Below are 26,137 nucleotides of genomic sequence, written 5' to 3'. Positions count from 1 at the left end.
TCGAACTACAGTACACTGACTAAGGTATTACTGTCATCGTTATCTTGTTATGACAAGGGTATTTTCTGTTTAGATTGCAATTATGAGGGGTCCATACAGACTGTTTACCAGTATATGAAGCAGTAATTATACAAAATAGCATAAAAAAGTTTATAAATGAGAGGAGGTCATTCAGGCCATCTGGTCGTTAATTGATCCCAGGAGCTCACCCAGCTGTGACTGGAGAGAAGCCAGGGTATCGGCTTTAACCACAAGGCTGGGCAGCTTGTTCCCCACTCCTACTGCCCTCTGTGTAAATAAGTACCTCACGTTCTCTGTTTTAAATGTGCTTCTATTCCACCAATTTCCTCTGGGTTGTCTTTGTCATTAATGCCTTTGAAACTTATCAGGTTACCTAATAGTCTTCTCTGTTCAGGACTAAAGAGACTAAGTTCCTCAAGCCTGGCAGAGTGGGGCACTCCCTTCAGACTTAAATAAATAGAAGACAAACATAATGGTCTAGAATTATTTGGGACGGTTTTGTCACCCCTTATGTAAATGGACACTACTTTAGCAATTCTCTGTGTATTACTCCTGTCTTAACTGTTTAAACTAGTAAAGTTTCTTAACGGTTTATCTTTCCATCTGGACAATTACTTAAACCGATCAATTTACATATTATAGGAGGTACAGTGGTTGCTAATACAGAAGTTAATGATTGTTCTTTTTTAAACACTTCCCTCTAGTGGGCGTTTGTGTGTAATGCATCAAGATGGCCTTAAGCGAATAAGAACGTCTTATCATCATGTACAACTCTTTTGCTAAATTATGCATTTTAACGACTGAGAATATGATTTTTAGCTTTTATCACTTAATCACTTATAATACTAATAAAATATGCCTAATAATTAATGCACAATTGTTTTTATGCAAAGTTACATAAAGACATGGTCGATAATCCCACACACCTCCAATGTTCAAGTTCAAGTTCAAGTTTATTGTCATTATACTCATATACAGGTATATGGTATAACGAAATGCTGTTTAGCTAGCTTTTGGACGATACGTAGTACAAAAAAAAAACAACAACAACAACAATACAATTGTATAATAAAAGAAAGACAGGCAATGTGCAAAACAACAAAAGGTAAAAGGTAATGTGCAAAAACAACATCAGATGTGCAAAAACATGCATCAACGGAATGAAATAAAGGGATAGAAATGATGGGGAGTGAGCTTTTTGACATGTGAGTTAGAGGTAGATTTCAATGTGTGAGTTTTTGGTAAGAAAGAAGGCACTGTGAGGTTCAGATCATAGTTGAGAGGTGAGAGTGAGAGAGGCTGGGAGTTTAATAGTTTGATAGTGCGGGGGTAAAAACTGTCTCCGAGTCTGGTAGTCTGGGCCCGAATGCTCCGGTACCGTTTTCCAGATGGTAGAGGGTCATACAGTCTGTAGCTGGGCTGTGTGGGGTCTTTGATGATGCTTAGAGCTTTCCTCAAGCACCGTCTGTCATAAATGTCCTGTATAGATAGGAGGGCAACCCCAGTGATGGACTGAGCAGTTTTCACCACCCACTGTAGGGCTTTGTGGTCAGCAATACTGTAGTTGCCATACCACACTGTGATGCAACCTGTCAGTGTGGTTTCTGTGGTGCATCTGTAAAAGTTAGTAAGGATCTGGGGACATATCTTAGACTTCTTCAGCCGTCTTAGGCAGTACAGGTGCTGTTGTGCTTTCTTGATCAGACAGGTGGCATTGAAGGCACAAGTAATAGATTTATTCCATGCTGAATAGAGAAGAGAGAAACACAACGTTTCTGAAGAAGGCTTCATGGCTGAAACATTATCTTTTCTTTCTTCTCTTTTCAGAATGGAATAAACCTATTACTTGTTCTTTTGCAGACTGCGCATGCTGACGCAGCTACCCACCTGAACTAATGCATGTAAAGCCTTCAGTATGCAATAGTGAGAGTTCAGTTATCCCAGAGAGTGAAGAGAACTGAAATTTAGTAAATTCATATTTAAATAGAATGTAAATCTTCAAAGTGTTCTGTCACTTCAAAATTATTACAGGAGGGGGGCTTGAACCCACGTGGACACCTTAACCACTTGGTCATCCTGGTCTATAGTGATGCATTTTTCGCTTGTTTAACATTTGAATATGAATCGGATTCAGACATTTGCAATTATTCACGTATAAAAAGACAATCCTCAGCCATCCTGGGTTCACCTTTCCAGCTCTGTGTTACACAGTTCATTAAATATATTTGTTCACTGAATATATTTCTTATATTTTTTAAGGGGATGGGACTGTACATTGCTAGATCCAAGAAGAAAACAGGGTTATTGAGCCATTGGGCATTCAGAGAATAAGTTGTGTGGGTGAATGTAACCGTGCGCTAAAGTAAAGAAAATCCTCTTAGATGAAGCGCTACAGATGCAGCCCCAGAAAGTGTATTCGACTTACCTGTATGGTACTGCTGACAAAAATGTAGCCTCTACATCAGACAGAAAAGGCAATGTGTTCGCTTAATCGTGTGAAGGATCTCCTCATGAATCTGTCTCCTTCATCAATGGAAATAGAAGCCATTAGAATACGATACATGTTCACCTTCAACCCCGCAGCTGCCGGACGTGCTTGTTTTGGGACTATTTGCGATGAGTATCGCATTAGTAAGTAAGGGACATTCAGTTATATACAGACGGTACAGAGACAAAGTAATAATCCTATTTTAACGTGTCCTGCATTTTAATTTATTGATCAGATAAATCGAAATTTTCTGATTCAAAGCCCCTGCAGTTCGTGCTAATTAGAACCACAACAATGTTCCTGAATCCTGAGCACACGTTCAGCTGGGCTCTGACTTTGTTCAGCACGATTTCTTGTTGCAGTTGAGCTCAGAGCTGGAGATGATCTCCATATTCTACCGCAATAACTACTCCGAAACGTAGTACACAGTAAACACGTTTTAAGTGAAGTCTGGTTGTTAAAAAAATTAAACCAGTGCCCTGTCACAGAAACGTCCCCCGGTCTTCCGCGCAACAGCTTCCGCAGCTGAGCATGAACTCTGTTTACTGTCAGCAGACATTTCCTCATTTCCAATGACGTTTTCGCCTGCTCTCAGTTTTTTTAAAAAGGGTCATAAACGCTCATGAAGTAATTCATTTCAGTTTGAAGTCTGTTTCTGTTGTCTCGGCTCTTGATGAAGAAAAGCCGTACCTGGGAGACTCTCTCTCTGAAGAAGTTTGCCGTCACCCTGCAAGGGAGAAGATCCATCATTCACCGAGGCAACCGCTGAGACAATTAATATTAACCACCGATTCCAATAACCTTAACTAAAGCAGGAAGATCATTTTCTGATCGAGACAGCTGTTTTCTGACTTGAGACGCTGTGTGTCCGGACTCAGAGGTTATATAAGAAAAGACTCAGAGAGCTGCAGGCGCGACTCATTGCTCTGCGCTCCCCGTGCTGAGTGCGCGTGTCCTCCCTCCTTCATTACCTTCATACACTCCTCTCAAACCACAGAAAACTCCCGGAATATTTCGATGAACAGCTACTGGGTCTTTCTTTCCGAGATCACAGGCAGAAACCATAAACACGCTGAAAACAGAAAGTTATTCTTAATCGTAGGCGAAGATGGGCAAAAATATATTTCCTAAAATCCAATAAAGTCCAGTCACGTTTAGGTAAGATTCTGATGTACTGTATCTGAATAGCTTTGGCACAGTTGTTACAACAAAGAAACAAATAGTCTTTTTTTTATTTCATTCAAGCTGTAGTTTTAAAACTGTTTTTTTTTTAATTCTCTAAATAATACAGAACACAATCACTCATTGTAAGCGTCTGACCACTGATATTCCGGAATTGTAAACCAGTACTCAGGCGTCGCGAAATTCATGCAAGAGTCACACGCTGGTGGGCAGTTCAGCGAATATGATTCCTTTCAGGGGCCGGATACTAGACAGAGTCATCCTTCGGAGTTTATTCCTCCTCTGCCGCAGTCTTTGCCTCGGACCACCCCTCTTGGCACATTTGCGCTGTATTTTCGATTTTCTGTATAGAACACCGAATATCTTGAGGAAGTCTGGCAAGCAAAGACTGCTGGATTATTGAGGCGCAAACATTGGTTCAAAATCAACATCCTCTGCTATTGCCGTTGCTCCTTTGATAGTTTCTTCAAATTCCTCATCTGACCTTCAATATTGAGGGATATTGAGCATAAAACCATACAAATTCAGGTGGGTCTGCGTCAGCATGCGTAAGCTGCAAGGGAACAAGTAATAGGTTTATTTCATGCTGAAAAGAGAAGAAAGAAAACAAAGTTGAGCCGTGGAGCCTTCTTCAGGTGTGCTAAGATCACTTTCTCCACACCTGAAGAAGGCCCAATGCATGAAATGTTGTGTTTTTTTCTTCTCTTTTCAGCACGGAATAAACCTCGTTCCATTGCATACCATACAAATTTTAGCTTTCTTTTGATCGCCAGTTTTATTAAAATGCCAGCTTCTTTTACAGTTAGTTTAGATTTTTGCAAGGTGTAATATCCCCCCTCGCATCCTCAGCTAAAATATTGTAACGCTTACGGCCGACAGGCACTGTATAAGAGCCGGCTTACCAGAGCAGGTGACGTCACCGCCCTTCCCTGTGATAGCAGGACTACAGCTAGTGGGCTGTAGAGAGATCTTTCTTTGGCTCACCCGGCTGGGTCGCTGCAGAGTGATGCGGGAGTCCCGGGTTCAAGCCCCGGACGGTGTGGGGCCGACCTGATGCAGCAAGGGCGCCCGCCTGAGCCCCCGTTGTGTTACAATATTTTAAAAGTACAACAAAATTACATTATATTGAAACAGCACTTAGATTAACATTTATATTCAAATTAAGGTAAATATACGAAAATATTAAAATACAGCTCCGGCGATCTGTCTTTTTGCTCTTCAAGTTCTCAAACAATTTTGCACTGTATTTTAAATTACTTTAGCTGAGGATGCAACGGGAGTATAAGTGAATTCTCCTGCCACCCATTGAAACACACTTTTCATGTCCAAGGAGATCAATGTGATAGATAGATACTTTATTGATCCCGTGAGGGAAATTGCAGTGCAACAGCAGCTTAACACACACAACACAGCCACAGTGTAACGAATTATATAATAATAGTACAATACATACAATACAATACAAGAGTTACTCACAGTCCGGACACACAAGAACAAACTAGAACAGAACAGTACACAGAAAATCGTATTACACATATGAATATAAATATAGATGTAGCTATAGATATAAATATAAATGTATTGCAGAGGTCCCTGGCATATATTGCACAAAAAATGGTTGTAAACGGGAAAAAGAAAAAGAAAAAGAAAGAGAACAGATGTAGCAGTAGATGTGTAGATGCGTTTAGTCCAGAAACAGGTCACTGTTGATGTTGCCTCTGCCAAGACGCAAGGTGGATGCGTTGTACAGTCTTATGGCAGAAGGCAAGAATGACCTCCTGTAGCACTCCCTGTCGCACCGCGGATGACTCAGTCTATTGCTGAACGTGCTCTTCATTCCTGCAAGCCTGTCATAGAGGGGATGGGAGAAGTTGTCCATGATGGCCTCTAGTTTGGACATCATTCTCCTCTCAGCCACTACCTCCAAGGGGTCCAGGTCAGACCCAATGACAGAGCTTGCTCTCCTGATGAGCTTGTTCAGCCTTTTGGAATCCACTGGTCTAATCCCAGAGCCCCAGCACACCACTGCGTAGAAAATGGCACTCGCTACCACCGACTGATAGAACATGTGTAGCATCTTACTACACACATTGAAGGACCTGAGCCTCCTCAAGAAGTAAAGTCGGCTCTGTCCCTTCTTATAGATGGCCTCGATGTTCTTAGACCATTCCAGTCTATCGTCGATGTGCACTCCCAGGTACTTGTATGAGTCCACCATCTCCACGCCACTCCCATGGATGTAGACAGGAGTAGGTTTGACCTTTTTCCTCCTGAAATCTACCACCAGTTCCTTTGTCTTTGTTACATTCAGTTCCAAGTGGTTCACCCCACACCACTCCACAAAGCTGCTGACCAGTCCTCTGTACTCCTCCTCCTGCTCACCCTTGATACATCCCACAATTGCAGAGTCATCTGAGAACTTCTGCAGGTGGCATGACTTTGAGTTGTACTTAAAGTCCGAAGTATAGAGGGTGAAGAGGAATGGAGAAAGAACTGTCCCTTGAGGTGCCCCTGTGTTACTCACGACCTGTTCAGACACACAGTTCTGAAGTCTCACAGACTGTGGTCTGCCTGTCAGGTAGTCAGTGATCCACGAGGTCGTGGAGGCATCGACTTGCATCTCCTCCACCTTCCTCCTTAGAAGTGGCTGGATGGTATTGAAGGCACTGGAGAAGTCAAAAAACATGATACTTACAGTGTTGCCAGCCCTGTCCAGGTGTGAGTAGCTTTTCCATGTGCTTTCCGTGTACAACAGGGTGTCCTCTACACCCGTCACTGAAGCACAACACACGCTTGGCTTGACATCACTCAAGCAAAATAGTGCAATGGCAGGTGGAAGAGGAAAATGACCCTCAAGATTGGAGAAAGATTATCATCTTGAGCGCGCCAAATCATATGCGAAGGGGCTGATTTTCTCGATGAGGTGGCTGAGTGGTTAAGGCAATAGACTGTTAATCTGTTGTGCTCTGCATGTGTGGGTTCGAATCCCATCCTTGTCGGTTTGTACTTTTGACTTGTGATCCGTTTCTAAGTCGGGTTTGTGGACTTTTGCTACCGTAGTAGAGCAGTAATATTTCTAGCGTTGGCTGAACATGGCTTACAGCAGTAGCTGACAGACAATAGTCTCTTAATATTTAGGTTACATTTATGTTTTGTACTGCTTTCACCTGATATTAATAGTAGTCTTGATGAACGATTTAGGGACATGGTGCATCTTGAAAAATGTTCTTGTTAATTTCAATTTGGAAAAACTGCACTCACCAGAAGCTGAAACGGGTCGTGTTTACATAATGCACAATGCAATAGCAACGTTTGGAGTTGAATCTTGCTACGAGTTACCTGTTACAGGAGGCGTTTTAGGACTTTTTTAGCTCAGATAATACTATCAATTCATCTTACATTTCTACTACATCAGGATTAGCAGCATTATCTTTTCCTAGAACTAAATGTAGCTTTAAATAAGAGTAAATTTTAAAATATATGTAAAAGTAAATGCTATTCCATATATTGTAACTTTGTGGTATTTATAATGTTTATCTGAGGATGCAAGGGAAAGTATTATACATTGCAAAACATCCAAGACAAAGGTAAAAGAGGCTCATATTTTAATACAATTTTCGATCAAAAGAAAACCACACTCTGTATGATATCATGGTTAATATCCCAAGATATCGACATTCAGTTGAAAGATTTGAAGAAACTCTCCAAGAAGCAACTGCAGTAGCGGAGTTTTGATTTGAACCGATGTTTACACCTCAATAATCCATTAGTCCTCGAAAGAAACAAAGACAGGGATGTTTTGAGTGTCACCATGATCCTCTTCTCAATCCAAAAGAAAGGTTTTGTATGATCCTGATCCCACTAGAAAAAGAGTCAATTTCGGCCTGCACTGATATCCCTTCAAAGGTTTTGTAAGATCTCTGGTAGAATATACAGTAGAATCCTGGTCTATTTCTTCTATTAAAAGAGACAATGGGAGTGAGTATTTGATGTCGAACTGGGATTTAAATAAACAGAAACACTACACTACATTGGGCTACGCGTATGACAAAACGTGTGGGTTTTGAGTTGACCTTTCCATAGCTCAGTTGCTAGAGTGTAAAGCTGTTTCAAAAAGCAGCGGGCGATTGTTATGTCGCTGTTTTGAATCCGGCTCGAAGGATGGTGTTTTCTTGTTCCTAATTAAAAAGTGAAAATAGCGAATTTGTCTTTCACGTTCTTTCTTTTACGTTCACCGAAAGCTCAGCAAACAGAGAAGCAGAGGCTCCTGTTCTGATCTATCCTCACGTCTGATTGTCTTGCTTTGACCTTTAAAATGTGCACTGTTGACCGTTCACTCTTCCTAACACAATTAAAGACCTGCGGAAAAGACTCGCTATCGGGAGTTTAGTTCAGTGGTAGCGTGCACGTACGCTATGAAGCGTCGTTTTCAATCGCCGGCGTCTCCACTCTGGATTCTTTTAAAACGTGATATCTTTCCTTCCTCTTGTGACTTCCCTCGTGTGTGAATTTCAGGGAGACACATAAACTCTTTGTCTGAAGAGACAAAGAAGACATTTTTTAAACCAGACAAATCGAAAGACGTAGTAATTATAGACACGTACAAAACACGTGAATCTAATTGAGAACATGTGGACCGGGGCGATGTATTACTAGTAGCGGCTCTGAGCTCACTGTAGTGCAGTTGAGTAAGAGGATAGTAGGGACAGTGGTGCAATGGATACCGTCTCTGATTTTGGATCAGAAGTTTTTAGGTTCGATTCCTGCCTGGCTCGTGAAGCTTTTAAACCACGCTACTCAACACTGTCACCTAGTGTGTGTGGTCCTACACAACCTTACTATCGACTGGATGAGTCTCCAGTTCATTCCGCCTGTTTCACCACCGTTATTGTTGGACCACAGCCACAGATATGAGAAGACATACTGTTCCGAACAACTGTCTTAAATAATCATGTTGAAAAAGGTGACTAAGTTTCTTTTTCTTTAACGTAACCTTACATTTGCCTATAAAGTTTAAACTTTTTTCTGTAGCCACAAATCCCCAATATTTCTGCTGTCTCCTGAGAAACACAAGTATAGAGTTAAAACACAATAAATAATACCACAAATCTATTCAGTTAACACCCAGATGTGACAGGGGTGACTTGCACCCCCTTTAAATATGTATTTCTTTAATTTCAGTTCTCTTCCCTCCCCAAGATACCTGCAAATTCACTATCGCATATTAAAGGCTGTACATGCATTACCTGTAATACAGCTACTAATAAAGATATCCATTAAAGTTAATTATTAATAAATAATACTATTATTCATAAAGACATGTATTCATAAGATTCATCATGAATAGTTGTGGTGTCTGGAAAGCAACTGTAGTTAAATATAGAAAAAAGAGTTGTAGTTATTGAGGTAATTTCAGGTAGAATGTAAGAACTAAAGTTAACTAGTCCCACAGTAATGCGTGGGGTCCTATCAATAGAAAAAAAAAATTTGTATCCTGAAAATACAACAACCACAAAAGGAGAAGTATTCTGGGAACATAGGTAAATCCCTGTAGTAGTTGAACAACTATAAAAACAAACAAAAAACTTGAAAACATAAAGAAAAAGAACATTAAAAACATATCTTGGAAACAACAAAAACACAGAATCTAACTGTGAGAGCTTTTTCAAATTTTTGGTACTGCATCGTGCTCCTCTCGTCTAAGAAGATATCTCGGTGATATCTTTCTAAGAAAATAATTGCCTGGTGATATCGACTCAGGTACTCAGTTGTTACGTGCTGTAATTCGATACATGCAAAGCACATGTATTCCCTCCAATTATCAATAAGGTATTAAACATTACATGCCACTTTTTGTCTAGCTGATGTTCATGTTGGATCAGTGAGAAAGGCAAGCCTGGTTGTGCTTGAACCAGCACCTTACTTTAATTTTAGTCCCGACCTGACTACACTAAGCAATTGTACCACAGAGATTCCAACAGGTTGGTTTTCTCCATTTACAGTTTTTGGGAAAAAATAATCTGCATTTTTTAAACAAGATTGTATTTCAATTTTCACAAATTGTAAGTATTTCTTGAAAAAAGCTGTTTCAGAAAGAAACTGAGTAGACGGGAATAGCCCAGTCAGTAGAATATTGAACTTCTCATCTCAGGGTCCCTATTCAGACGGCTGATTTTCTTGCAACTACTTATTCCATGCTGAAACGAGAAGGAAACACATTACAGCAGAGGAGCCTTCTTTGGGTGTGATACAGAATAAGCCTTTATTTGTTTCTTCCAAATTAATTTAAACCTCATCTCCAGCACCTAAACTCATCAGTTGCTTTCAGTAGCTAAAGACACAGACCATACTGCTCCAGGTGAGGTTCAAAACCACAACCTCAGCATGAGGGGGGGCTTTTCTTACAATATAACATCTCCAAAATAAAAACACACCAGGCTGTTAAGAGAAGCGATTCATAACAACAGGAGTAGGAGAATGACAAACCTAGGAATGAAATTCATTAAACAAAAAAAAATGTTTACTTCACAGACTAATGCGTTATAAAGCATACTCCTGTGGAGCAGAAAAGAAAGAGCACAAGTCACTGTAATAAGCGCTTTTAAGCGTTTTACACGTATCTCCACAGAATAGAAGCCAGGAGGATCAGACTCCTGATCCTGGAGGTTGAAGAGCAGCTATTGGTTTTATTTCCACCCGAGCTCTCAGTTCCTCAGCCGGTTTGATGATTTAATTAACTGCATAACTGTTATCAGACTCTGTTTAACTGTATATTTATAAGACGTGTGGGAGATGCTGAATTCCAGGGCTGGTGTGGAATCACACACAGACAGGTCTTCTATGTGATCTGAGTCTCACTGCTCAGAGCTACAGACTGGTCAACTAGTCACTATTGTAGACACGACCATCGGTCTGCTGCTGCTGATAATCATATTACACTTATAAGAGTGGCAATACTGCTGTTCATTAAATAAGTAAAAATAATAATATGAAATAATCACATATTGCTCAATTGCAATTGTTAAACACTTCTGACAGAGGTTTGGAGGCTGACTTACAGTAAAGACACTGAATCAGGACAGTAATACTGAAGGGCTAGAGGTCCTGGAAAGGGTTAATAGAAGCTTCTTGCTCCTGACCTGGAACAGAGCCCACAGCTGCCAGATCAGTGACCCCTGAGCCCAGTTCACAGAGAGGGGAACCAGCCACAGCCTCACAGTACAGCCTGGCTTCCTGTGCTGGACGAGCTCAGAAGAGCACAAACCACAGACTCACTGCAGAGTCTGACCTGCAGCTCCAGTGAAGCTCGGTCTTATATCACTGCTTTTAGGCTGTATTAACAAGGACTGATTTTTATAAGAAATCATCATATAATTGCTTTTTTAAACTGACTCTTGCACTTATGCTCCTGCTGCTGCAGTTATTATGGTGAGGCTGTAACACAGGAGCTCTGCTATATTGAACAGGAAAGTTTAAATACAGCATAACTACTAATAGTACTACAGCTATTACTACAACTACTCCTGCCACTGATACTACTGCTACCTACTATTACTATTAATACCTACTACTAATATTTTACTGCTCCTCCTACTACTACTGCTACTACTACCTATAAGAATAAGGAGGAGGAGCTGAGATTTGTCCTCACTCTGTTCAGACTGGGGGTGTATTAGTGTATAAGTATCAGTTCAGCTCCACTGTGCTGTTAGAGAGTCTCAGTCTCACAGTCAGCTCCACTCAGAAAGACACTGGGGCCACAGCTGGAGGGGCTGGAACATCTGTGTGGACTGGAGCTGCACAGGGACAGACTCAGGGTCTGAGGGACTCAACTGGAAGAGCTGCTGTCCACCAGGCTCAGTACAGAGGGGACAGTCACTGCTGGGCTTTTCTTTCTTTTTCATTTAAATTATTATGCTCTGTTCGCATCCACAGGACATCCAGTTCTTATTCAGTCCACCTTGTCTCTGTATTCCTGTGCTGACCTCACTGCCACAGTGGATGAAACAGTGATTTTAACTAGGAAACGTGTTCTCTGAACACGAGCAAAGAGTTCTCACTTAACAGAAGATTGCGATGTGAGTACTGTAATATAAAGCACCTGGAGATGCCAGGGATCAAACCCAAGACCTCACACATGCCAAACATGCGCTCTACCACTGAGCTACATCCCCGACGGAAAAGAGAATTGCTTTCCTTTAGTTTCAAAGTCTTCAGAAAACTCGCAATGTAGGAGTCTCAATAGTAAGAGAACATAACTGTCGCCAGTGATTAGTATTCTTGCATATCCTGCCTTGTTTTTGCTTGCTTGGTACAGCCCCCCACTCCATGGTCTGATCACAAACAGATTGGGTGAGCTGTCAGTCCAGGTTGGAAGTAACGTTCGAAAGCACTAAAAATCTGACTTTGGAACGAGAAGACCGTGTTTTTTTAAATGAGTAAACGATAAAATAATAATAAGACTATGTCAAGTTCAAGTTCAAATTCAAGTTTATTGTCATTATACTCATATACAGGTATATGGTATAACTAAATGCTATTTAGCTAGCTCTCGGACATAAGTAGTACAAAGAAAAAAACACAGAGACAGAGACAACAGCCGATGTGCAAAAAACAACAATAGGCAGTGTTCAAAACAACAAAAAGGTAACAGGTTATGTGCAAAAACATGCATCAAAAGAATGAAATAAAGGGATAGAAATTATGGGGAGTGAGATTTTGACATGTATAGTAGAGGTAGATTTTCAATGTGTGTTTGGGTTTTTGGTAAGAAAGAAGGCACTGTGAGGTTCAGATCATAGTTGAGAGGTGAGGTGAGAGTGAGAGAGGCTGGGATTTTAATAGTTTGATAGTGCGGGGGTAAAAACTGTTTCTGAGTCTGGTAGTCCGGACCCTAATGCTCCGGTACCGTTTTCCATGTCATGCTAAACGCCACAAATTGTGTTCGTCCAGTCGTATCAATCGTCCTAAAGTTACGGAAAGTCGGATGCAACTAGTGCAATCAGCACCCATTTCTTCAGGATAGTCGAGCGGTTTAAAACAGCAAATTCACAGAATCGTGTCTTTTAAGCTTTGTGTTTCGCTCTCCAAATAGAGGCACGGGTTCAAATCCCACTCCCGACAGTCAGGCGTTTTATCCTGCCTTTTTTACCTGCCTTTACACTGTTTCAGTCTTGTTGTGCTCGCTGACAATCACAGTACGAGGAAAACGGAGAAACTACTTAGCAAAAACATAACGGACAGAAAAAAGCTTCGTAAACATGTGAATGTGATTAGCAGCAGTAAGGTATGCATTCAAATGTTTAAAGCTGATTTATAAAAGCAGCAGAAGAAAGGTGCAGCACAATGCAATTTGTGAGAATTTGCGGGTTTTTATACTGCTTGGACTTCTTTCAAGCCTATAAAGTGACCCCCGTTTTATTTTCATTTTCAAACTTCAGAACCGAATAACAAAAAGGTTTCATGTGTGACAGCATTCCGTTGCAAATACCGTTTCCACGATGTATTCAGCGACGGGAATGAAATATTTTAGTGGTGGCTCAAATGCGAGGAATTTCAGAAAAACCTGGAAAAGCAGCGCTTGCAGTAAATGACAAATTTAAAGCGTGTAGTCAGCATGAACAGAACATCGCAATGCTCTGCAAAAAAGATCTGAAGCCGCAATTCCTCTTTTATCTAAGGCAGCTCATTCCGATACGATGTTTCTGCATAAGAAATGAAATGCCGAACTCCAAACATGTTGTTGCCATTATTGTTACTCCTGCTACTGTAGTTTTAAGCTTTAATCAGTGGGTATGTAATGTTGTAAAGGGGCTGGACTACTTTGTTCAGTCCAAATTCCATTATGTGAATTTATGCTTTTTTAATATAAGCATTAACAATACAATGGGTGCTCAAAAACTGTTACTTATTAGCTTAAGAAGCGGCAGTGTTTTGACAAAGTGTGGTATTCGAACAGAAAATGCTGAAGTGTTTAATACTTGCTTGTGAGCAGATCTCCCTCGATTTAGACAAACTCTTGTTCGGCCGATGATTTCAGATCAAAATCTGAATCAAGTGGAAAGAAAGCTGAATTACGCTGGGTACTGGGTATCACTGTTACGCCATCAGGTCATGCTAGGAGGATTGGGGGGATCAAATTGACACAGAGGGACCCAATGTGGGGGCTGAACCCACAGTTCTGAGATCAAGAGATTCTTGCTCTATGGACTGCGCCTATATAACTCTTGTGCTACAGCAGTAATGTTTCTGGGTGTGGATGAACATAATAGACTGACAGCAGGAACACGTGGCCCACAGGCAGTGACAGTATCGCTATATTTGGCTGCAGTATATTGTGTTGAGAGCAGCAATAACTTTCCTGCAGAGATGGGAGTGCCTTTAATACAGCTCTTTCAATCAGACAGAGTAACAGGAACTGACCTAAAGTTTCGGCTGTGGATCCATCTCCACATGGAGGAAAGAGACAGTAAAATAACGATGAAGAAATAGAAAGATTTGTGCTCGCTGCAAAGTAGGAAAGAGGTGGTCAGACACATAAAACAGCTTGGTGATAATTTGCAGCGACAGTTTTATGTTATTTAGTACACGGATTTGTTCCTTAAGGTGTGTAATTTGTATGTTGGTTGTATGAGAACAGTTTTTTCTAAAGTCCTGTCAATTGACAGTGGAGAGCTAGCTGGTGCACATCTTCAAGAAGACTCTCTTTAAGGCGATTACAAGTTTCTCAAACAAATCTGTGTCATATTTTTAAAATAGTTTAGCTAATGAGCAACAAGAGTACAAATGAACTCTCCCACCCTCCATTCGAAGATAAAACTCCATGTGCGAGTCTAAGTTTCCTTGAAGCTACTGATGTTCGTCATTATTGGACATTCCCGGTGATATTGACTAAGAAGCTCAATTTTTACGTGTTGTAGTTCAACATGTGCAAAACATTCGTATCCCCTGCAAATATCGGCAAGGTCAGTGATATTCTCAACAACTTGTGCCATTGCAATTCGTGCAATTCGTGCCATACTTTTTCTAAATGTATTCTGACATCCCAGGATCAGAGGGTCATATTTAAAAAACTGGTGCATTAAAATTTCTTGTACTTCAGGATTTTGATAGTCTGTTTCATGGTCTTTCACACGTCGGCGTCAGAACTGTGAGACATTTTCATAATCGGAGGGAAGGCCGTAGCAATAAGCAGAAAGTGCATTCACCTTTTCCCAGTGTAAGTCCGTGTTGTGGTGAGTTTTTAAAATTGGTTTGCGATTTTCTGAAATCTATTCCATACAAAAATATAATTTGGACAGTCGCTATTTATTTGGATATTCCCTTTCAGTGAAGATGTCTACAGTATTCCAGCCGGATTAGTACTGATCGAAGAGAGCCATCTACAGGCGAAAGGCGACATAACATCACAGCAGCAGCATTTAAGGTGGAACGAAAAACACGAATAAGAAGCTGGCGAATAAGAAGCCAACTTCAGCCTCGTAGCAGACCCTGGGAGGCACGCTCAAAATAATCGCCTTTCCCAGTACTTCAGAGTCTTATTTAGATCGCTTCACTGCAATTTTATTTGATTGATGGGAGATGTGAAGCCATCGAGCCTGTACTGCGCTTTCACATTGAAATTGAAGCCATTTCTCATGCTTTCTCTCAGTGTCGGGGCTGCAATTGCGTGTAAAGGAGGCGACTTGAAAATGAAACGTATAATCACCTTACAGAGGGTCTTCACAACGGGGTGCGTCAGCTAGTTCTCCATTATTGTCACTTTACTGGACGTCTGAAGAAACCTATCTACAACGAAAATACAAACTGCACAGTTTAAGGCACATGAAGAGAAATCCGTGTGCTGATTGACTCAAAAAATGTCGCTACAAATAATCCGCCAGGTTGATTTACTTTTCCAACCACCTCCCTCCGTCCCCCTTTGCTGTTAGCACAATTCTTTCAGTTTCTTTTCTTGTATTTTCCTTGCTATTTTACTGTTCCTTTTCCCCATGTGGAGATGAATCCACAACCGAACCCGTTTTCACCCTGTGTTTCTGCAGCGTCAGTCTGTATGAGGAGTACAACTTGCACAGCTCCAGTGGCGCAATCGGTCAGCGCGCGGTACTTATACAGCAGTGCACAGCGGAGTTATGCCGAGGTTGTGAGTTCAAGCCTCACCTGGAGCATTGTCTTTAGCTACTGAAAACAACTGTCGAGTTTAGATACTCTTAGGTATTTGATGGAAATAAATTAACATCAAACGAACAAGTAAAGGTTTATTTCGAGTCACAATCAAAGAAGGCTCCACAGCTGAAACGTTGTGTTTACTTCTATTTTCAGCATGGAATAAACCTTGACTTTTCCATTTGCAGCCCACACATGCTGACGCAGCTCCCTACTTAAATTACTATCAGCTGTTTACCTCCAGCTGACCTGTACACAAATATATGAGAGAGGTCTACTGAGAGGAGAGGAGCACTGAAGACTTGAAAAAGCTCTCGCATTAGATTCTGTGTTTTTGTTGTTCCCCAGATTTGTTTTTAATGTTCTTTTTCTTTTGAAGTTGTTGCGTTTGGTTGTTTTTTTATAGTTGCTAGACTACTACAGGGATTTACCTAGGTTCCCGGGAGACTTCTCGTTTTGTGTTTGTTGTGTTTTCGGGTTACAACTATTTTTTTTTTCTGTTGATAGGATCCCACGCATTACTGTGGGACTAGTTAACTTTAGTTCATACATTGTACCTGAAATTACCACATAAACTACTACTCAGTTTTCCTTTTTTTTATAAAAAAAAGGCAAAACTAATGTTTGTTTCTCCTTGCTGCTGATTGGTAGCTACAACGGGTCAGTTGCAACAAACTGGCTGCTGAAATTTGTCAGCAGCTCTGTAGCAAACCTGTTCTCAATTGCAACAAACCTAAAATAACAGCTGCTGCCCATTAGACATTACTAAAGTAGGAGACTAAGCAGACTAAGCGGAACAATAGATTACATTGGAACTGTCCTGAATGTAGTGGAAATAATATCGTCATTAAGTAATGAAAAATTGCTTTCCAGACACTACAATTATTCACAAGGAATTTTATCAATTCATATTTTATTAATAAAAGTGTAATATCTTAATAATGAAGTTTAATGTTATCTGTATTAGTAGCTGTATTACAGGTAATGCATGCACAGACTTTATTATACTATAATGAATTTTCAGGTATCCCGGGGAGAGAACTGAAATGAAGGAAATACATATTTAAAGGGGTGTAAGTCTTAAATGTGTTCTGTCACATAGGGGTGTTAATTGAATAGATTTGTTGTATTATTTAATATAATTTGACTCTACACTTGTGTTTCTCAGGAGACAGCATTAATATTGGGGATTTGCGGATACAGATAATAAGTTGTACTATACAGGCAAATGTATGGTTACCTTAATGAAAAAAACTCTTATCATTACCCTTTTCAACATTATTATTTAAGACAGTCTTTCAGAACAGTATTCTCGTATTAGTGGCTATAATCTAATGATAAAGGTGGTGAAACAGGTGAAATGTGCGGAAAGAATTGGAGATGGAACAGGAGACTCATCCACTCGATAGAAAGCTTGGGTAGGACTGCACAAACACCGTGCCAGTGTTTAGTGGCATAATTTAAAAACAATACGTGGTTTAACAATATCAACTGCTCTACTGTGAGCTCAGCTCCACAACTAGTAATACATTGCCCACATTTTCAAATTAGATACATGTGTTTTCTACGTGTATGTAATTAGTACTTTTTTTGTTTTAACTGATTTAAAATAGAATATTTATAAAACAGACAAAGGGTTTATGTGTCGCGCTGAAATTCACACACAAGTAAGGAAAGATATCGCGCTTAGGAAGAAATCCAGAGTGGAGACACCGGCGGTTGAAAACAGCCACATACATGCGAGGTACTGTACTGTATGTGCTCTACCACTGATCTAAACTCCCGACAACTACTGTATCTTTATCTGCGGCACTTTGTTTTAGGAAGAGTGAGGAGTCTACAAGCCTAGAAAATGTTAGAAGAATTCAGAACAAGAGGCTCTGCTTCACCGTTTACTCAGCTTTCGTTGGACAACTAAGTGAATGACAAATTTTCACTTTTTGATTAAAGAACATAAAAAACACCTTTCTTCCAGCCAGATTCAAACCAGAGGACAAAGAGTTCCCAGCTGTTTCCACTATATTCCTCCGCTCTTACAACTGAGTTATCGAAAACACAGGAAGCCCACCTTTTGTCTTACATAAAGCACAATGTAGTGCAGCGTTCCTATTTATTTAAATCCCAGTTCGAAATCAAATCTCATTCCCATAGTCCTGTTTAGTTTGAATTTAAGCAGTTAACCAGGCTTCTACTGTATACACTCCCAGAGATATTACAAAATGTTTGAGGGACAACATTAGATATAGAAATTGACTGCGCCATGCTGCCCCCATTAAGTTCCCTCCTCTAAGGAGTGTCAGAGCTCCTGAGCTTCCGGGACAGGTGAGAAGCGAACAGAACCTCTGTCCTTGTGTGGAGTTACTTGTACAGACTCTTATTGGACACACTGTATAGACTCACCTGTATGGACTCTATTTGGACACACTGTACAGACTCACCTGTACAGACTCTTATAGGACACACTGTATAGACTGTATAGACTGTACAGGCTTTTATTAGGACTCACTATATAAACAGACCTGTTTAGACTCTTATTAAACACACTGTATAGACTCACCCCTGTACAAACACTTAAAAAAACTGTACAGACACACTTGTCCAGGATCTTCTTGGACAAACTGTGCAGACTCACCTGGTGAAACTCAGTACATGTGGACCTTATAGTGCGTACAGAATTAGAAGTGAAGGGTGTCTCCATTACCAAGGTCTCCTGTGTGTCTTCAGCCTCCACAGCCCATTATCCAGGTGGACGAGGCTTACAAAGAGAACCAGCTGTCCACCCCTTCCTTTCCTGGACCTCGGTGCCCCTGGGCCCTCCCTCTACACTCACCTGTGATGCCGCTGAGCTCATTAAACTCCCTGCCGACTGCTCCATGCTGCCCCCTCTGTCCTTGTGTAGAGTCAACTGTGCAGACTCTTATTACAGTCACAATGCATATACTGAGGGTATATTAAGACTAAGAAGAACTGACCCCAACAGCAAAGACCTGTGTCTGTCTTCAGTGTCCAAGTGCAAAGAGGCGTGCTTTCCAAGTCAGCCCTGAAAAAGATGAAGAGGACAACATGTCCACCTCTTCTAATCCTGACACTGACCAGCCCCAGGTCACTGCCTCACTGTCCAGCCAGCTGCCTGTCCCCAGACCCCTCCCTCACCTCTCTCCCATCACCTCCCAGGAGAAGGCTTGGGTGAAGAAGACTAAGAAAAAGAGGCAGAGGAATCAGGAGAGTCAGGAAGGTCCAAGTCCTGAAGACAGGCCTCCAGAGTTGCTGGAAGTCAGAACACAGGTGCTGAGACACCTAGAGGACCCTGTAGCTCCTGTGATTCTAGGAGAGGTGAGGAGTGAACCTTTACTGTAGTGTCCAGTCAGTGGGTCTGTATTAACCCCTCTCTCTCTCAGTGCAGTGTTAATGTACTGGAGTGTCCAGTCAGTGTGTCTGTATTAACCCCTCTCTCTCAGTGCAGTGTTAATGTACTGGAGTGTCCAGTCAGTGTGTCTATATTAACTCCTCTCTCTCAAAGCAGGTCAGCTCCTCCCATTCCTTCACCAAGATGCTGTGCTGTTCCGGGGTCGATGAGGATAAGAGCAACACTACAGAGCTGAAGAGATGGAAGGAGCCGCAAGGGGGCAAAAGGACAGCGGCACCAGTGGAGAAAGTCAGGAATGTCCGGGATGGGAGACACCGGTCCCTGAACACCCAGGAGCGGGATAAGGAGAGGAGGCGGAAGCTGGAAGGGTGGTTGATGGACCGGAGACAGGAGGTGCAGGAGGAGAAGGAGAGGAGGAAGCTGGAGGAGGACAGGATGAAGGTGGAGGAGAAGAGGAGGAAGGAGAGAAGATGGGAGAAGGAGGGAGAGGACAGGAGGCAGATGCTGGAGAAGGAGAAGAGGAGACGGGAGAAGGAGGAGGAGCAGAGGAGGAAGACTGAGGAGAAGCAGGAGAGGAGACGCACCAAGGCAGCAGATGCAATTAGAAGGACCATGAACAAGGAGGAGCGGAGACGTGCCCAGGAGGCGGAGGAGAACAGGAGGGAGCAGCAGAAGCAGGAGGTGAGATGGGAGAAGAAGGAGCAGAAGAGGTGGAAGGCCTACGCTCGGGGGCTGGAGAAACGCCTGCAGCAGGAGGAGGAGAGGAGGCAGAAGGAGAAGGAGGAATGGAGGTGAGCTCAGGAGGAGGAGAGGAGGAAGCAGCTGAAGGAGGGGAATAAGAAACGAGCAAAGGAGGAAAAGGAGAGAAGGAGATTTTGGGAAGAGGAGGAGAGGCAACAAGCAAAGGAGAAGAAGGAGAGGAGGAAACTGTTGGAGAAGCAGGAGAAGAAACAAGCAAAAGAGGAGAAGGAGAGGAGGAGAGTTTGTGAAAAGGAGGTAAAGAAATAGCTGAAGAAGGAGGAGGAAAGGAGGAGAGTTTTGGAGAAGCAACAATTGAAGGAGAAGATGGAGAGGTGGAGAGTTTTGGAAAAAGAGTGTGCCCCAGAGTCCAGACGCTGTCAGGTCAGTTATTATAAATAAGATGGAGTACACCCTGTACCAACCTGGACTAACCTTTGTCATTAGTTTCAACCTAATTTCACACCAGCAAATAAATACTGACTGGGAGAGAAGAGGTATCTGACAGGCCAATCTGTGTCAGAGCCATTACTGACCTGCTCGTCTGTTCACAGGGAGACTCCTCTCTGATGAGACGCCCCCTGGATACAGAGATCCAGGGGACATTGAGGGAGACCCCACTTCAGGTAAAGGGGACTACAGACAGGGGACTCAGTGTGGGTGAGGTTGTTCAGTGACACTGTGACTTGAGTCCACATCACTCCACTGTTTCCACACTGTCCTCAATGTCTGTATCTGCAGCTTGTGTTTTACAAAAGGGAGGCTTGAACATCCCATTTCTTTCTTCTTTCTACAATTTGATGTTTCAGAAATAAGAAATTAAACCATTCCTTGATGTAAATTCTGAATGTAACACTTTTGATGGGAACAATTTTTTATTAATTTTAATAGGTTTTTTGCAAGAAACTTTTTAGAACCATTTTATGTGCTTATAATGTCTAATTTATTATATTAAAACTATCAATTAAAAATGAAGGAGCTCTTGGCAACTCACAATGAAAATATCAACCCCAATGGAAAGGGAAACTTAAATGTTTGTTATCAATATGTATACATTGAACCACACAAAGGAGAAAAGCCACTGTGGACAAATCCAGGCACAACATGAGACATCCTGACTGTTATTTACATTTCCCTACAAATCAAGAGAAATTAAGGGTCCTCATCCTGCAAGAAAGGAACGGCTCGTTGAAATATACAGCATTGCTACCTCACTTAAAATTGCAGAAATATTAACTACAGATTGTTACAAAGGCGTCTGGGTTCAAATGACAGGAAAGATGAAAGTTCAAACAATTCACACTTTGACAGGTGTGACAAAATGACATTAGAAAACTTATGATCATGAAATTCACTTCCTAAAATGATATCACAATGTTTTTGGACTGTGGAAGGAAACTGCAGCACCTGGCGGAAACTCCAAGCAAACATGGGGAGAACATACAAACTCCACTCAGATAGAACAACAGGTCAGGAAATAAACACACTGCGTGGCAGCAATGTTAACCACAGTTGCACCTGTAAAATAAGTATACTTCCAAAACAGCAGCAGATAGTGTAAAACAATATTTTATAAACTTTCAGTCTGGATCTTTAAAAATTCATATAATTTTTTGTCAGCTGAAAATGTTAGGCTGCCTTCTTTTAGGGGGGGGAAATAATTTTTCAAATTTACGTCGATATTAAAATAACATATTTCCACATATAAATACAATTATAATAAAATATACAAAAACAGCCTTATTTTCTTTAATGATATGAGTTCTACAATACTGATACAGTATTGTACAAAATGGTATGATCTGAAGAAACGCCAGAGCACAATGTATCAATTTGGGTGACACTAACAGAAGAGGGACACAACATGGAAATCCACAAGGTTGATTTTCAACAACAAAAATGTGCTTGAAAATAATTTGACAAGGAGGAAACCTTACATGCATGGATACCAGTATTTCCCCAGTAGGTTAAAATGCAGCAGGGAACAGTATAACAGAAGGTCAGTGTCACTTGATATTGCATCACAGAGGCTGATCTCTTCTTCATCATATCCACCACTTCCAGAAAGCCAGTACACATAATTGTGAGGGTTTAAATTCAGAAGGAAAAATAATTCTCTAAATTAAATTTTATGCTGCACAGAGAGCCTCACGTGTATGTGGTCAGGTAGCTCAGTTGGATCGATTGTCGTTCTAATAACTCCATGGTTGGGGGTTTGATCCCTTACAGCCCAGGAGATCTCCTTATCTTTTGCCAAAACCATTTGATCTTTCAGTCCATGGTGAAATATATTGTGTTGATAAGATGCCACAAACTGTAGACAAATGCTAGTGCTGCAGGTGAAGAGGAAAGCATTCAAAGATTTATGAGTTTCTTATGTGGAGCGAAAATAAAGTGTCACCATTTGCATATGTGAGGTTTCCAAGTCAGCTCTCTGTAAAGACGCTCAAATCCAGCCTGTTAAGTAAAAAATATTTTAGCTGGGGATCCTCAAATCAGGCGTGTAGAAAAGAGCACCGCTAAACAACATGGGGAGTACAGAACATGTGATAAAAGTGTTCTTTAAACAAAAAGTGAAGATAGTGAATTTGTCTTTCACTTAGACGTTCATCGAAAGCTCAGTAAACGATAAAGCGTGTTTACTGAGCGAGAGACTCGTGTTCTGAATTCTCATCAGATTAACCGGTAATACAGCTACTAATAAAGGTTTACATTGATCTTAATTATTAATAAATTACACTTTTATTAATAAAGACATGTATTGATCAAATTCATTGTGAATAGTTGTGGTGTCTAGAAAACAATTTTAGCTAAATATTTCAAGCGAGTGGTGAATACTGTATGTTCGTTACTTTGTGACCATATTATTTCCACTACATTCAGAACAGTTCAAAAGCTATCAATTGTTCCACTACTGAGTTACTTAAACCCTTTGAAGAGGTGGTTTAAGTTAGTCTCCTACATCAGTAAGATCTAATGGGCAGCAGATGTTATTTTAGGTTTGTTGCAATTGAGAACAAATGTCAGCAGCCAGGTTCGTAGCAATGACCCGTTGTAGGAACATTGCCAATCAGCCACAAGAAAAAAAAACATAATTTGTGCCTTTATTAAAAAAAAAGGAAAAACAGAGTAGTAGTTTATGTGGTAATTTCAGGTACAATGTAAGAACTTAAGTTAACTAGTCCCACAGTAATGCGTGGGGTCCTATCAATAGAAAAAAAAAATACTTGTAACCCAAAAACACAACAACCACAATGCGAGAAGCCTTCCGGGAACCTAGGTAAATCACTGTAGTAGTCTAACGACTACAGAAAATAAAATTAAAAAATACTTAACGGAACAACTTCAAAACAAAAATAACATTAAAAACAAATCTGGGAAACAACAAAAACAGAATCTAATGCGAGAGCTTTTTCAAGTCTTTGGTACCCCATCGTGCTCCCTTAGTCCCAGTAGATCTCTCGTCTAAGAAGATATCTCTCATCTATCTGTGTAGAGACCAGCTGGGGGTCCACAGCTGATGGGAAATTAAGTAGTGACCTGCATCAGCTGCAAAGGAAAAAGTATAGGTTTATTCCATGCTGAAAAGAGAAGGAAACACAACGTGGACCCTTCTTCGGGTGTGACGTGGAATAAACCTTTACCTGTTCCTTTGATGTTAATTTAGACCGGATCTCCAGCAAATACCTAACAGGCTACAATCCCGTTAGATAAGGTGTTAAGGACGACCTATAAGTAGCAGTATCTAAAGTGGACAGTTGCTTTCAGTAGCTAAAGACGGGCTACACTGCTCCAGGTGAGACTTGAACTCACAACCTCGGCATGACTCCGCTGTGCACTGCTGTATAAGTACCGCGCGCTGACCGATTGCGCTACTGGAGCCGCGTAGACTACTTTCCCTTCACACACTGACGTTGCACAAACACAGGGTGAAAACGATTTCGGCATGTTTTCCGTCTCTCCGTGGGAGAAAGGGACAGTAAAAGAGCGAGGAAACTACAAGGGAAGAAAATGAAAAAATAGTGCTCACTGCAAAAGAGGGAGGAGAGAGATGGTCAGACACGTAAATCAGCCCGGCGGATTTACACTACAAATTTGTCATTTGTAGTGACATTTATGAGTCTTCATGTGTCTGAAACTGTCCAGTTTGTATTTTCGTTTAAAAAATCCAGTAAACTTGAATAAGACAAGAAGGCACACACTGCACATCTGCGGAACATCACGTCCGATGTTTACAGTGACATCAGAGATTGAAAGCGAAGTCGTTTTTTATTAAAGGTTCAAGGAAATCTGAATATGTTTGCTAGACGTATTTCAGAATCACAGTGAAATGTAGTACGATTGCTGCACAGATCTGCAGTCTGCAATTAGAATACGGTTTGTGCGTTGTATAAAATATGCCATTCAAAACTTTTCTAAAACTGCAGAGATACATTTCGGAATGCGTCTTCCTGTAAAAATAAAATATCTATTTTATTTGACGGGCGCTATAAGCAGAGTCTGAAGCCAGCTCCACAGAAGAACTATATTCAGTGGGCCAAAAAAGTGAGTATTTCACTAAGTGAACAATTACTGTACATCATAATCATATTTGCTTTACTTCTCCTGCCATTGCAATTTGTGCACAAAGATTTTTTTTATTGATTTTCAAAATGTATTAGCCTTGATGGGAAAGAAAATTGAGCGGTGGCCAAGTGGTAAGGCGTCGGTCTCGTAAACCGAAGAGCGCGGGTTCAAACCCCGTCCGTGCCTGGTTTGCTTACCACGACATACCTTTATCTAAATCGTCAATTGTCTTGCAATGTAGAAATCTCTGTAAAAATAAGAAAAGAAAAGTAGGTAATGATCCTTTGACAAAGTAACGGGCATCCTCCACTGCTTGTCAGGATGGCTGAGTGGTCTTAGGTAGGTGCCAGCCTCAAGAACTCAATCGTGTGTAGTGACAGTTGTTATTCACAACCCCGATTTCTATGGAAGCCCGTTTCCGCCAGGGAGTAAAAAAAAAAACGAGCTAGGGTATCTCAGAATTCCGACTTAGCAACTCAGAATTGCGACTTAGTAACTCAGAATTCCGACTTTATATCTGACATTTGCGACTTCGAAATAGCCCATATTTCAATGTCTGTCCTTTTGTTATTGTAACGGATTCGGGTTCTAGGGCTTGTGCCCTCGCAGCTCCCACCCTAGTTCGTGCCTTACTGCATTGGCTCGAACCCAGGTCTTGCCAGCTGAGCTAAAGAAGACCTTTTTTAAGTAAATGAGATACCATAGCGCGTTTTTTTAACTCCCTGGCGGAAAGGGGCTTCCATAGATTTCCCTTCATGTTCATTAAGATGTGTAATTTGTATGTTTCTTCAAAGTTCTGTCAATTAACAGTGGAGAGCTAGCCGATGTACGTTTTCATGAAAACTCTCTTTAAGGCGATTACAAGTATCTTGAGCAATTCTGCGTCATATTAAAAAAAAAAAAAGTTTAGCTCAAGATGCAACAGGAGTATAAATTAATTCTCCCGCCCTACATTCCAAGATATGGAATATTATTTTTCTTGAAGTTTCTGATGTTGGTCGTTATTGGAAATTGCCCGGTGATATCGACTCAGGTAGTCAGTTGTTACGTGCTGTAATTCGATACATGCAAAGCATTTGTATTCCCTCAAATTATTAATAAGGTCAATGATGTATTAAACATTACATGCCATTTTTTCTCTAGATGATGCTCACGATGGAACAGTGAGAAAGGCGTGCCTAGATGTGCTTGAACCAGCACCTTACTATCATTTTAGTCCGGACCTGACCGCACTGAGCAATGGTACGACAGAGACTCCAACGGGTGGTTTTCTCCATTTACAGTTTTTGGGAAAAAAAATAATCTGCACTTTTAAGCAAGTATTTTATTTCAAATTTTGCAAAGTGTAAGTTTTTCTTGAAAAACGTTGTTTCAGAAAGAAACTGAGTTGACGGGAGTAGCCCTGTTAGTAGAATATTGAACTTTTCATCTCAGCTAGTTCTTCTGTGGAGCAGGCTTCAGAACTCTACGTACAACGCCTTTGATGTCATTTTATTTTTACAGCAGCCGCATCCGGAAAGTTTTTTTTTTTACTTTTTATTTGAACAACAAAATAGATTCAATATAAACAAGAGCACTTATAACATCAGTAGAATCGTCAGGGGTACATA

General features: G+C 41.0%; 1 protein-coding gene and 3 non-coding genes across 4 annotated transcripts; 3 read left to right on the top strand and 1 right to left on the bottom strand.

The window, feature by feature from the left end:
- Positions 1-15,764: 15,764 nt before the first annotated feature.
- Positions 15,765-15,858, top strand: trnai-uau (transfer RNA isoleucine (anticodon UAU)). Its single transcript has 2 exons — positions 15,765-15,802; positions 15,823-15,858. It is a non-coding gene; the product is annotated as a tRNA-Ile (tRNA).
- Positions 15,859-18,919: 3,061 nt separating this feature from the next.
- On the top strand, positions 18,920-20,018 carry LOC148825695 (uncharacterized). Its single transcript, XM_088926229.1, has 2 exons — positions 18,920-19,189; positions 19,377-20,018. The coding sequence occupies exons 1-2, from the start codon at positions 18,920-18,922 to the stop codon at positions 20,016-20,018; spliced, it is 912 nt and encodes a 303-aa protein (XP_088782355.1).
- Positions 20,019-23,749: 3,731 nt separating this feature from the next.
- On the bottom strand, positions 23,750-23,843 carry trnai-uau (transfer RNA isoleucine (anticodon UAU)). Its single transcript has 2 exons — positions 23,806-23,843; positions 23,750-23,785 (listed from the first exon to the last, which is right to left on the bottom strand). It is a non-coding gene; the product is annotated as a tRNA-Ile (tRNA).
- Positions 23,844-24,642: 799 nt separating this feature from the next.
- On the top strand, positions 24,643-24,713 carry trnat-cgu (transfer RNA threonine (anticodon CGU)). The gene has a single exon. It is a non-coding gene; the product is annotated as a tRNA-Thr (tRNA).
- Positions 24,714-26,137: the final 1,424 nt, after the last annotated feature.

This window comes from Atractosteus spatula, chromosome 10 (assembly GCF_055471065.1).
Source record: "Atractosteus spatula isolate fAtrSpa1 chromosome 10, fAtrSpa1.hap1, whole genome shotgun sequence".
NCBI classification, from domain to species: Eukaryota; Metazoa; Chordata; class Actinopteri; order Semionotiformes; family Lepisosteidae; genus Atractosteus; species Atractosteus spatula.
Note: the sequence above shows the minus strand (reverse complement) of the source record. Positions and strands in the feature narration are given on the sequence as shown.